This window comes from Accipiter gentilis, chromosome 6 (genome assembly GCF_929443795.1).
Source record: "Accipiter gentilis chromosome 6, bAccGen1.1, whole genome shotgun sequence".
NCBI classification, from domain to species: Eukaryota; Metazoa; Chordata; class Aves; order Accipitriformes; family Accipitridae; genus Astur; species Astur gentilis.
The window spans coordinates 44,587,583-44,600,874 of record NC_064885.1 but is presented as its reverse complement, the minus strand read 5'-3'; the positions used below and the strand labels follow the sequence as shown (position 1 = coordinate 44,600,874).

The following is a 13,292-nucleotide window of genomic DNA, read 5'->3' as shown; positions in this document are numbered from 1 at the left end:
CCCTGAAATTCCGACTCCAGGGAGTTACAAGTGAGCGACTGGCTTGTGTTCCTGTCTTGTGACTTGGAAAACACACCAAAAATATTAAGGCCTGGAATGCTGTAACCTGTGATTTAAAGATGTAGTTGAACATCTTGTTTTGCGCAGTAAATGCACGTTCTTATAGGGATGACTGAGGTGTTCTGTTAGACTGTTCTGCACTAGTATGTCTTTGAAACAAGGCTAACCCTAACTGTAACCAGCCAACTGCAGCGCATTTCTTAGACGTTAAACGTGATCCATTGAGGATTCATTGAAACCAAGTAAGTGCGCTTGTGGAGTTCAGGGCTTTGGTCATGTCTTACTCTTCTATTGACTACTGTTGCTCAGTTGCAAAGTTGTAAATACAGTGCTGATCCAGGAACTTTTTAACTGGAAAGTAGTCTTCAAGTAAAGCCAGAGAACAAATATTATAACGGGGTTTTTTCTTTGATGCTTTATAAAAGCAATTTAGCAGAAATAAAACTAGAAGTAAGGACCCTGTGAATATCCCATGAATCCCTGTTTTCCCCAGTGAAGAAAGCTGAAAAGTGAGGCAAGGAATCAAAGCAGTTAATTTACTGTTTATTCTAATGTGTTTTTCTGGTTGTGAGTGTCATAAGCATAGCCTGAGGAATTATAAACTGAAGGAGCAGTGCCTCTTAAGAGCTCTAACTGTACTGGGAAATACAGGGAGGGGGAGGAAAAACCCCATGATTGTGTACCAAATTCTTGAATCTGAAGCTTTAGCCTTCCAGTGAAAGCATGTTCTAGGAGTCCTGTGGGTGCCAATGGGTGCACAGTTTTAACTGAGTGATGCAGTAATACTCACAAAGTTTTCTCCTTATATTTACAGTGCATCTGGTGCAAGCGTTGTTGCCATTGACAACAAAATAGAACAGGCAATGGTAAGTAAAAAATAAGTTATTTCTGTTAGGATGAGTAGTTTGTCATTGAGCATAAGTTTCCAGCTCTGTGTCTGTGCATCTGTACTGTCCCTGCAGTCCGGTCAGACTGAGACCATCATTTGAAAAAAGGATTTTCTGTATCAAGTATGGGATGGCCACAAACCATGATTGCCTTTACTGTTGGCCCAGAAATGTTCTTAAATGAATTTTCCTATGAATTTCTGTGAACAAGCTGATGGAACTTAAAGAGGTGCTGAAAATAAATAATGCATTTAAGTCTCTTACTTTATTAAAGTTCATCACTAGTTTTTTCTCAATTGGCACTTAACGCTATGCTGTCCTTGACATTTTGTTCAGCTTCAGTTATGTATGCTTGATTTACGCTCCTGCTGATTTACAGGCTTTCTTATTTCTTGGTTCTCATACACCTTGGTGTTTGGGATTGCGTAATGCAGACTCCTAACCTCCAGCTCAAAGCTTCAGAGCTGATACTTCCATTCAGTGTGGAGCAGCTGGAACGTAATTCTAGTCCTTGTCTTCAGCGTAACCGAGGTGGCTAGAACTTAATGCTGAATGCTGGAAACAAAGCTTCTGATGTAAGGGCCACTTTACAGTGAATAAAAGGGCTAGGTTATTTGCTCTTGAAGGCTAATTTATTCATATATTTTTAGTGACAAGTGCTTTAGTGTTCCAGGCTTACCACTTCAGTGAAAGCAGTAAAAGTAAATCCTGGGGCTGGAGTGGAATGAAACTGTTCTTTCACTCGGTGTAACTGTTAACTTGTTCTTCACAGGATCTAGTGAAAAGCCATTTGATGTATGCAGTAAGAGAAGAAGTGGAAGTCCTGAAGGAACAAATAAAAGAATTAGTTGAAAGAAACTCTTTACTTGAACGAGAAAACGCACTGTTAAAATCTCTTTCAAACAGTGATCAGTTATCCCAACTTTCAACCCAACAGGCCAATCCTAGTAGCACGTCACAAGCGCAAACAGTGATAGCACAGCCTCCGCAGCCAACGCAACCTCCACAGCAGCCGAATGTCTCCTCAGCGTAAAGCTTTCTTGCCTCCTTTGAAAACAAAAACCTGAGAGCAGTCTGTCCTTGTGTGCCACTGATGTTCTTTCCACTTTAAATGAAAGCGAGTAGCCATGCTTCTGTTGTGTGTTTGGCCTTTTCAGTATTAGACAATCATTCTCCAAGAGCTGTCCCTCACTGGTATATCATGAAGTGCAGTTGGTGTCCGTTATGTCATCAGTGCACAAGGGAAGTCGTACAAGGAGTTACTAATGCAAGTAATGCATTTGCTTGGTGTGCAGGAGTGAGGTCTTTAAGAGCTTTGGTGGCTCTCCAAGGTTTCCATTTCCCATGGATTACTTTGAGCCTTGCTATCTGGTAAGAAGTAACAATTCATCTTAAGAGCCACTGTTCTTTCAATATAAGTAACATTTGCCTACATTAGTTTCATTTATTTGTTTTATTTATTACAGGGCTGCTATTTTCATAATGTACATGAACAATGTCACAGAACTTTTTTAATTTTTTTTAATAAATATATGTATCAGTAAAATGATAGATGGGATTGCGTTTAATAGATAAAATGTTTAGGCAATAATTGAACAAAAGAATCCTGGCATATTTCTAACACTAATGGCAATTTACCTTTGGTATTTATTTACGGTAGTAAAGATCCAGCTTGAATGTAAATTTTGTATAGAGTGTAAGTATGAAGACCATAGTGCATCTGTACAGGTAGTCACCAGTTATTGTGATATAATAAATAATTGATGGGCTATTTTGATGAAGAAAACTTTGCTCATTTCTGTTTCTACTTTCTAATAGAGAGAAATTGCCATGATTCCTCTGCTTTTTGACATTTCGTATTTTTTTTTTTTGGGTGGGAATAAAAAGCTGTGAAATTGTTCAACCTACTTTGTAACCAAAGAAGCAAAGCTGTGTAATTGAGTTTTTTTTTATTTTATAATGCACATTCTTTATGTATTTTTATTTAGTGTTTTCTCATTCACAACTTTCTTTGCTGTCTAGCATGATCTGCATGACCTGTAATCTTTGAACCACTTTCGTACCTCATGTTTTTATCCAGCACTCTTATTGTAATATGTAATAGTCTGTGAACAATGTCAAATAAAAAAAGAAAGAACAGCTGGTGTTGGTGGAGCTGAGCTAGTGTGCTATGCACTAGTTGTTTAAAAAAAAAAAAAATAAATGAAGTGAGCCATCTTTTGTTCATTTAAAATGGTGTTTTGAATTTCGTATGCAGAAAACGTTTTGTTACATTGCAGATTTTAATGTATTTAATAAATGCAACATGCAGATTAAGTGCAGTGTATACTGAGTATTTAAATTAAAAATGTACATTTCATAAATACAGTTTCAAGAGAGACCATCATTTGTGTAAACTAACACAGTGTGTCAAATTGATGTATAAATATATATATTTTAACACATTTTCTGAAATTAAACTGCAGTTTTGTTGAATTTTTTTTTTTTGGCTGTAGATGTTGTTACAGTGTAACTAAATTCAGTAGCACTTTTTTCCTTAACAAAATGAAGAAAGGTAACTTCAGTGGGCCAGTAATAGAATAATGCCAAAATTATAACCACTTCTCTTGCAGCAGACTTTTTTTCCTTTATTCTAGGAGAAGCATAATTCTGATGTTGTCAGTAACCCCGCTGGTTTTGGTTTTGCACTGATATATATAAATTAACATTTGGCTGTGTGCTGGGGTATTGGAACAGTCTTGGTGTGTTTAAAACCAAGAATTTACTTTACAGAAACACCTACAAGAGCAAATGGCACAGCGTGCCCTCCCAGGCAGGCATCATGGGCGCAGCAGAGTCAGCACCCCAGTGTGCTGCAGTCCAGTGCACTCTTGAGCCTGTACCTATTTTGTCATGCTGCCTGCAGATGTTTGCTTTAATCTCTTATCCCTGTACGTGTCTAACTGTGGTCAGGTTTATGTGTTAGGTAAAACAAAGCAAAAGAATCAACACTGGAAACTGCAAGTTTTGGTGGCTTCAGATCTCAAGGAAGCATCCTTGTCCCGTGTTCCAGAAACTTAGAGCATCACACCTTCCTGGTAAGCATCAGTTCACAACACAGTTCAAAAAAGCTGTGTGTGTGTGTGTATGTATATATATATACATATTTATAAAAAAGTACTTGCTGAAGTAATACACTAAAAATTATCTTCAGTTGTAGATTGGTGCTCTTGGCCTGCTCTAAGCATGCATGTATCCTTCTGTAAATCCTTTAGTGAAACAAGAGCTTTGCATGCAAATTAGAAAACAAAGTATTTCAGTTGCTAAGTGTATTTTCCCTCCAGCATGATCAATGGCTCTCTCCAGCTATATGGTAAGGATGTAGCTGGTAAAGTAAAAAGGGACAAATGGGGGGAACTTCTGAGAACAGAAGTCCTTCAGATGAATAGTCCATTAAAACTTTTACAGAGGAAACACTCTAACTGTTATTCATTCTTAAGGAGTGAAATAGAAAGGAGACATTTGAAACATGACTGAAGTTGTTAATGACCTGCTGATGGTAGAAGCAGAGAATCGAGCCGATGAGAAGACAGTCCTAAGCACTTCTGTGTTCCCGTGGAGCTGGGGGTCTGTGCATCTCCTCTCCCTCTCGTGTAATGCTTGTGACCTTGCTGTGTGGAGTTGTCTTTGTGTGAGCTCTGCCCTACAGTGATGGTTAGATCCACTTAGACACAGGTGTTCTGGAGAGGTTTTTTTTCTCTGAAAGAAAAAAAGCTTTTAGTAAATCTGCTGAAAAAGGGATGAAACAAAGATTAAACTGATCCTCTTAGAAATTCTTTGTTTGCTTTGCTCCACTCCTGTCAGGTTTGGTTTTGGTTTTTGGTTTTAGTTTTCTCCTAGTGGCAAGTTGTATTCAGTGCTAAATGCCAAATCTGCTTGCTGTGCGAGAACACTATAAAATGGCAGAAAAGGGTCTTTGAATTGCTGCTGTCTCTTCCCGAGAGGCGGTCTGAGGCTGCTGCCTGGGGAGAGAAAGAAACACAGTTCCTCAGTGTGAGAAGATCATCTTGATGTTACTAAACGTTTGATTTCAGAGAGGGGGAAGAAAGGCTTATTGACAAATGATCATGTTACTTTCAGGCTGTATTGGCTGCTGCACTGCTTTGTGCGCAGTGTCCGTCAGCTTCCTGCTGCTGTAAAGCCTTTCTTTGTTGTCCTTATGTGTGACGGCACCAGCGACGTCAATCAACCGCCCGTCAGCGTTTGCATCGTACGAGGCTGGGTGACAAAGAGATCTGTGCTCCACGTGCTCAGGGCTCTGGCTGGCGCTGTGAATGGGTGCAGGCAGCCGTGCCCACTGCTCCCTGCTGCTCGGTGTCAGCTAATTGCTTTTGGGTGCTTTTTTAGGGGAATGACTGTGTTTAGGGATCCGTGTGTGAAAGTGGCCTCTGGAGATGTGATGCTGTCCTCTGTGGGAAGCAGTGCTGTTGCATTTTCCTGGAAATGCGTCTTTGAAATTATTCCGTAGCTTCAGCATAACGAATAGAGAAGTAATCCAGCTACTGGACTCGCTGTGCTTTGAAACAGGGCTGACCCTAAGACCGTGTGCCTGCTTGGCATGGGTGGAAGGTAGGCTGCAGTTGTAGCAGAAAGCACACCAGAGCAGAAAGGTCTCAAAGCAATGATGCTGAGCTTTGAATTAGCCCTTGTGTCTCAACAAAGATGTGATGGAATATGCAGGGAAAGGCTACAAAAACAGTGGAGGATGTGGAGGAAAGGCTTAATGAGGAGAGCCCGAAAAGGCTGTGGGAAGGCTGGCACAAGCAGCCCAGAGTCTCCAGAGAAGGTGACGGGGCAGGTGAGCACAGAACTGTTATTCACCAGATCTCACCTACAGGGAATACGTATTTTTTCATGTAGCAGAACGTGAACTCTGGGGCTGCCTGCCACAGGATGTTGTGGAGGCAGGTAGGATGTTCTGAAAGGGGTTAGGAAGACTCTTGGGCAGCAGGTTGATGAAAAGAGATGTACCCTCTTACCACCCCTGCACAACCCTTCTGGATGTGAAGAGGGCAATGAACTGTAAAAGGTGGCTGAACTTGTCTGTCCTTCTTCATAGCATCTCCTACCACCTCTGCTTGAGACAAAGCACTGGGCTAGTCAGGGCCTGTCTTTTCTGAAAAAGAGCTTTGCTCTTCAGTAACAGATTCACAATGTTTCATGGTCTAAGTTAAGATTTCAGTTGAGCAACAGTCTAGCAAATCAGCCCCCTCAAATTTTAGTTTGAGGGAGTTTCCTTGCGTTTCTATTAACGTGCCCCAGAAGGGCAAGTCGCCTATATCACCGAGGTGTGGGGTGTGGCAATTCTGAGTTCAAGAGCCAGTACAGCCATCTTTCCTTGATTTCCCCCCTCTCACGCCCCCCCATGAGCACACAAGGGCATTTATTTCTGCTGACACCATCTGATATGCTGCTTTTGTGATTAACAAGTGCTTTTCTCTTCGTCGACAGTCTGTGTTCATGTTAAAGGACCACGAGTTTTCCCTTTCCTTTCTGAAGAGCGCTGAAGTGACATTTGGCAAAGTCCCAGGTCCTCTGTCTTTCCGTGGCGTCTGGGCCGGCTCTTCCTTCCCCAAGTACCAGGTGAGAGGCTCTGCTGCGTGGTGGCTGAGGTGGTAACGCCACGTCTTCTCTTGTTCGTGCCTCGCAGCCAGATTCAAGCAGGTTTAGTAGCTGATGGTGAGAGCTGCGCACCCAGACCCTCCCTACTGGTGGGCTTTGCTTGTTGTCCCTGGGGCAGGAGCCCGAGCTTGCCGTGCTGGGGGAGCCAGCCGCAGCCCACGTCGCTGTCGGTGTTTTTCCACAGATTCTTGTACCGTCGGTAGGAATGGTTTAGTACCTGTTTCACCGGGGCTGCGCGGGGCCGCTGGGTCGGGGAGGATGCTGCGAGGGGCATTGCCCAGGAGCCCCAGAGTGACTGGGGGGGATGCAGGCCTCTGCTCAGCGAGGGCTTGAACCGTAAAGCGGCGCTGTGAAAAACAGGAGAATTAATATCTGACGCGCAGTTCGCCTGCTGCTCTCTCGGCGCTTGTGCCTTAAATCGGAAAAAGTCCCTCCGTGGACGCACGACCCAGGGCTCGGGCACCTGCGGCTGCTCGGCCGGGGCGGGCAGCGGCTCCCGGCGGAGAGGATGAAACGCCCGGCCCCCAACGGGCGCTCGGGGCCCGGAGCGGCTGCTGCCCGGTGGGGGGACGAGGCTTCCCGGCTCGGCGGCGGCGGGGAGACGGCAGCGGCCTCGCGGCCCGGCCGCGGGCTGCCCTCGGCCCGCCGTGCCGCGCCGCGCCGCGCCGCTCGGCCGGCGCTCTCCGGCCATGGCGACCGCCGGCCACGGGGCGGCGCAGCGCAGCGGGCAGGCGGAGAGAGGAGCGGGCGGAGGCGCGGCCCTACGGGGGGGGGGGGGGGGGGCGCCGGGCCGGTTCCCGGGGCGGGGGGGGGGGACCCGCTCTCCGGAGCTCCGGGTCCTGCTGCCCCTCGGCGTCGGCACCAGGGCCCTCCCGGCCTGGCCCGGCCCCTGGCCGCCGGGGGCCTGCGGGCTCCCGGGCACCCGCGCTCTTGCCCGCGGCCGATTGCCGGTTGCCCAGATGCGCTGAGAGGGGCCGCGCTGGGCCGGCAGGGCAGAGCCGTCCTCGGGCGTCCCCCCTTTCTGCCGGGGGTCGCGTCCTCCTTAGGTATCCGGCCACCCTCCCCGCTGTCCGTGTGAACCGGTTGTTTCAGACCGCCCCGGTGACAGCCTTTAGGCTTCCGAGTAGTAATTGCTGTGAAACGGGGGGGATCGCTCCCCTTCTGTAAGCTCTTTGATTCCCTCCCGGCTGTTTAAGACGATGTGCGACAGCTGACGCTACCAGGTAAGCGCTGTGTGCCCCGAATGGTTATGGCCGAGCGGCTACACGTGGGCCACGTCGGCTCCTAAGATCGGTTTTATCACCGGACGTTTTTCGCGTCGGCGGTGGGTCCATCGTTTTTCGGTTTGTGCCGTACAGAGGCGAAGGGAACCTTCCGGCGCGGTCCCAGCCGCAGCTGGTGCTGCACGACGTGGTGCGGGGAGGGTGTGAAATGCCAGAGGCGCGGCCGCAGTCGCTGTGCTGCGCCAACTGCAGCTGCAGCTCCAGTCGTGCAGCAATGGCAAGCTGGGAGAGAATCGGCAGGAGAAGAGGGACCCCGTGCTTTGCGGAGCAAGATGTATGCCGATCCTGGTGCGCCTTACTGAAACGCAGTCTTGCAGCCAGTCTTGAGAAGGTTTCACAGGGGAAAAAAGACAAGGATTTGAGAGAAGCGTCGCGCACGGTTAATAACATCACCTCAACAGGACAGCAAGTTCAGCTCTACCGAAGAACCTGACCGCTTCTATAAACTGTGGTACTACGTTACTTTGCCAGGACGAGGTACTCTGGTGTGGGCCGTTGTATCAAAAAAGATGATGCTCTATCAGTTCCTGGAAATGGGAAGCCGCAGTCTCATGAGAGGGGAAATAACCTGGGTCTTGCTCTCTGAGGTTTTGGAGAAGAAACAAGCTTGGCGCTTTGCAGCAAGCTGCAGAGTCAGAGCACAGCTGAGGCCGGCAGGCACCTCGGGAGATGCCCTGGCCCAGTCCCTGCTCCAGCACCGCAGGCTGCCCAGGCCTCCTGTCTGGTCGTGTGGTGACCGTCTCTGAGGATGGAGACTCCACCATTTCCCTCGGCAACCTCTTCCAGGGTCTGATCACCCTCAAAGAAGTTTTATTCTCTGTGTTTAAATGGAATTTCTCCTATTTGAATACCTGCCTATCGCTGCTTGTCCTGTCACTTGTCAGATCCCCTGAGCCCCCTCTCCTCCAGACTCTCTCAGCCCCCTGGTATGTCAGATCGACTTTGCAGCCCCGTGCTGGGCTCCAGTGTTTCCCCACCCGTGTTGTACTGGGAGCTCAGCAGCAACGAGTGCAGCACTCCAGATGTGCTCAGCAGTGCTGAGCAGAGGGGAAGGAGACCTCGGCCCACTAGTCATGCTCTTTCCAACCCCAGGCCTTCCCTGCAGAGCCCCTTCCACCAGTGACTGGCCTCCAGTGGGATTTCATACCACTGCTGGCAGCCCTGCGAGCTTAGCGCGTCAGCCGGGGGTTGGTCCTCACCATCCACTTACCCAGCCCCTACTTCACCAGCCTGTCTGCAAAGCGGTGACGGGAGGCCGTGTCAAAAACCAAAGTAAAGGTAAGCGGCATCCACTGCTGTCCCACCCTCTGCCGAGCCGGTCATCTCCTGGCAGAAGGCTGGCAGGTTAATTGAGCTCTTTTTCCCCGTTCATAAAACGATGACCGCTCCCTATCACCTTTCTTGTCCTCCCTGTACCTGGAGGCATTTTCCAGGAGGCTTTGCGCTCCATCGCCTCAGGGGGAGGAGAACCAGCCTGCAGTTTCCCAGCTCCTCCTCCTCGTCCTTCGTGAGGACAGGCATGACTTTAGCTTTCTTCCAGTCCTCAGGAATCTCTCCCGCAGGTGCATCCTGTCGGGTCCCATGGACCCACGTATGCCCAGTTTGTTTAAATGTTCCCTAACCTGAGCCTCCTCCACCGATGGCTTGTCTTCCTCGCTACACAGCCACCAAAGAGCATCTGCTGCTCACAGGAACCTAGAAACAAGGCAGGGGGTTATTCTCTTTCTTTTTTTTTTGTCTTTTCAAGTTGTGTCGTGTCACACACGGTTGGATCTTTATAAGCACATAGAGCCTAATGGTCAAAGGAAATTTTGTAGTAGTTTCATGTGCTCACGTCAAGGCACTTTTCCAGCGTCATGCAAAGCAGTTGTAAAATAAAGACCCACTGCCTGGAAGGAATAACCTAGGATATCAGCGTCCCCTCAACTGTTGCCTTAGAGCGAACATCGCTCAAGGCAGTTTCTAAGGTTAAGCTATGCGCACCTCAGATCTCAACGACCCACCTTGGACCACCGTTTCCTCTCCTTGTCCCAATAAACGACTGAGCTCCCCTTCATGGCCCTGGCTGCTGGGGCAGAGTCCCTTGTCGTGAGGACTATGAGAACACGTCTGGAAGCAGAGACCCTCCTCAGGGCCTTTGGCCGCTGGGCACAGACAAAGCAGACGCTCCTCATTGTGCAGCTCCTACAGCGCTTCGCCGTATCCCTCTTCTAACTGCATTTTCCCGATATTTAATACCACATCACCTGCAGAACAACCTCGTTCTTGTTTTGTCAGCTCATCGCAAAAGCAGCTGCGAGCTACGGATCCTTCTCATCCCTTGTGCAATTGCCTGTTCTTGGCTGTAACTACTGTTTCACCACTTTTCAATGTAGAACACCCCCAGAACACTTTGGTTTCAATCCAACAGCGCTTTTCAAGTGGCACGATGTGCCAAACTGCAAATTATCTGACGGAGGCCATCGCTGGCCCCTGGTCTGTCAGACAAGGATCGCTGTTCACGCTGCAATTACAACAAAAGCAGCTGCTGCACATCCCTTTATTTACATGTGACTAACAATGTGCTTCTGTTCTTCCGAGTCCAGCGATGCTAGGGGTGGAAAAAGCACGCTGAGCTACTTCATGGGCAAAGCACCACAAACACCAGCGCGTTCTGTATTTGCACCAAAGCAAGCAAATCTCCTACAAACTTGTTCTTCGAAGTTCAGTAAAAACCACCAGGACCGCTCAGGTCACCTCAGCCCCTGGTGAGGCTGCGTAAGCGCCATTGTTACTGTGCTGCAAAAGCCAACGGTCTCCTGTAAAGTGGGAACCGGTCAGACCCCCCCAGGCCGCTGCTGCAGCCCCAGGGACCAGAGAACAGACACCCACCAGACCCCTACGGGGAGACATGCCGGTCCCCAAGGGGAAGGGCAGCAGCACCAGGTCGCTTCCGCAGCCGGAGCCCCTGCAGCCGACGGCTCGGAGGCACCGCAGCGCTGGGGCACCAGCACGGCCCAGACCCCTGAACAGCCGAGCAGGGGGGTTGCCTGTGGCAAAGGAGCTCCTCTCGGGGAGGAAGCTAATTAAGCTGCAGTCAGGGTGGAGCGGCCTAGTTTCAACACCCAGTAAGGCACCATTTTGCCAACCTCAAAACAAACACAACTCGCATTTGAAAAGAACTTTATTTAAAATCAGAGGTTATACATACTTCCTCCCACCACCGCCGCCACTTACAAAATACGAGCACCCGAGAACAAGGAATTCATGTTACCTTGTACGGCTCGGTTCCGGGGCATGCTCTTGGCCGCGCTGGTTTACACCAGTCCCAATGATCTCGTACGGAAATATGACAACTCATACAAAATATCTGCTCCTTCACAGCTAACAGGCATTTAATTAATCTCTACAGAAACTTTTTTCTATTACTTCTAGCGTAACTAGATTTTAAATTTATCTTCTGCTAAGAAACCTGAAAAAAGGAAATCCTCCTTTAGCAACAGCGTACAACAGCAGACCGATTTCAGACTGCCTCTGTTACCACCACAGACAGCAAGAGGCCAGCGCAAAGCCTGGGCCACCAGCAACAAAATATGATCAATAGCAGCATTTTCCACTGCGATCTCAAGTTACAGCCTTCTACAGACGTAAGGAGGGCTTTTTTATTTTTGCTTCAGCATCACTAAGAAGGAACTGTGATCATCCATAGGGAAGCAGTTAAGTACTGGATCCATCGTTAGATGAAATCAGGATTTACCTTAAATAGGATTAAATATATATATTGCAAGACATACCACACTCTGCAGATGCTGCACATAAAAGCAGAACCGTGGGCAGGAGGGGCAGGGTCCCTGTGCCTGCACGAAACATTCCCACACAACATCTTAAAATTTAAAACTATCACCACTTGTTGAAAGTTGTCCAAGAAGTATTTACAGCACAGCCGCGGCCTGTGGCCAGGAGAGGCTCGGTAAGCCAGCAGCTCTGGCCTGCGCCGCTCGGCAGTTGTGAAACTTCAGCATCGGGTTATGTCAGAAACAGCTGCTGCTCGGTCATGCCGGTTTCTAATTAAGCAACACCCACTAACTCTATACAAACAAGCGTTTCGTATTTATTGGGACAAGAGGTATAGGATAAAGTTTCCCGTCGCGATAAGCGTTTGAGCGCTAACGCACTGCCACATGCTGCAGTAAGACTACTCTACGCGTACAGAGAGGATGATGAAGCTACAGAACGCCGCACGGCCCACCTGCTTGACTAAGAGCATGCTTCGGGTTCGTACTCCGGCTGCTAGAAAGATCCTGGCTCCCGACTTTAAATAAAACCATTTCCAGCTATACAGAGACTCAAGCAGATCTCGAGACCGGCGTTTACAACAGATGTCAGTTACTCCGAAGTATCTACATCGCGTACAGTTTAACGTATCTACAGAGAGCATGACCGTATACTTCACTGGAATAAGCAGGTCCACGATTGTAGATCAACAGTGTAATTTTATTGCTTTATACACGGGGTGCTGTTCAAGGCACTGTGGCACGGGCTAGAAAACTCGGAATGACTCGTGAAGGGACCTGGAATGCGACGCGGCCGATGCCGAGCGCCCGCTCCTGGGCAGCCGCTGCGACGAACCGGGGCTGACGGGGCGCCGGCCGGGGGGGGACAGTTCATGGCGGCGCTGGGGGGTGGCGGGGGGGGGGGGGTTGTTGGCGCGGACGGGCCTCGCCCGGCGCCGGGCCCCTCACATGCCCATCCGGATGCTCTGGATGATCTGGAAGATGGCTGCAAGAGAGCGGAGGAGGAGCGGGGAGTGGAGGGCAGCGCTCGCCGGGGCCGCGCCCGCGGGGGCGGCGGGCTCTCCTCGGGGGCCCGAGCCGCCGGCGGGGGGCCGGGAGGGGGCCGGGAGGGGACCGGGGCCCGCCCGCTCACCTGATCCGCAGACCACGAAGATGAACAGCGCCAGCAGCCAGGGCCCGACCGACGCCTTCTCCTCCGGGGCCGTCCTCTGCGGGCACAGCACCGCCGTCACCCCGGGCCCGGGCCTGGGCCCCCGCCCCGCCGCCCCCGCCGCCGCCGCCGCCCCCGGCCCCGGCCCCCTCCGCCCCCCGGCCCCCCGCGCACCGAGGTCTTGGCGACGTTCCCGCGCTGCGTGATGTTCTTGCTGTGCTTCTCGTTGGCCATGCGGATGCGCTGCTTGGCCACCATGGTGCGACCGACCGACCGGCCGGCCCGGGCCGCCGCCGCCGCCGCCGCTGCGCTGCCTGGGGTCCGCGCGCCGCCCGCTGCCAGCGTCAGCACCGCGCGGCGCCGCCCGCCGGAAACACGCGCGCAGCCGGCGGGCGGGGCCCGCCTACCCGCCGCCAACCCGCGCGCCCGCCGGCGGCGGCGCTTCCGGGGCAGCGGGCAGAAGCGGCCGCCCCGCGCG

The 13,292-nt window shown here is 50.3% G+C and overlaps 2 protein-coding genes across 3 annotated transcripts in view; one reads left to right on the top strand and one right to left on the bottom strand.

Annotated features, from left to right (window-relative positions):
- The window catches only part of TSC22D2 (TSC22 domain family member 2), a 30,248-nt gene extending 27,423 nt beyond the window's left edge, over positions 1-2,825 (top strand). For both annotated transcript variants that reach the window (XM_049802499.1, XM_049802500.1), the window contains 2 exons: positions 875-926; positions 1,720-2,825. In XM_049802499.1, coding sequence (XP_049658456.1) covers positions 875-926; positions 1,720-1,980 — 313 coding nt within the window. In that variant the 3' untranslated portion in view covers positions 1,981-2,825. The remainder of the gene's footprint in view (positions 1-874; positions 927-1,719) is intronic.
- An 8,211-nt stretch (positions 2,826-11,036) lies between these two features.
- SERP1 (stress associated endoplasmic reticulum protein 1) lies at positions 11,037-13,150 on the bottom strand. Its single transcript, XM_049803432.1, has 3 exons — positions 12,989-13,150; positions 12,797-12,872; positions 11,037-12,649 (listed from the first exon to the last, which is right to left on the bottom strand). Exons 1-3 carry the CDS (start codon positions 13,070-13,072, stop codon positions 12,609-12,611), a joined length of 201 nt encoding a protein of 66 aa, XP_049659389.1. The 5' UTR covers positions 13,073-13,150; the 3' UTR covers positions 11,037-12,608.
- Positions 13,151-13,292: the final 142 nt, after the last annotated feature.

Excerpts from the sequence above, each read along its gene's own strand:
- SERP1 (XM_049803432.1), bottom strand. The coding sequence starts at position 13,072 with ATGGTGGCCAAGCAGCGCATCCGCATGGCCAACGAGAAGCACAGCAAG. Across the intron at positions 12,873-12,988 it reads GGAACGTCGCCAAGACCTCG|AGGACGGCCCCGGAGGAGAA; the intron begins GTGCGCGGGGGG and ends CTGTGCCCGCAG. Across the intron at positions 12,650-12,796 it reads CTTCGTGGTCTGCGGATCAG|CCATCTTCCAGATCATCCAG; the intron begins GTGAGCGGGCGG and ends GCTCTCTTGCAG.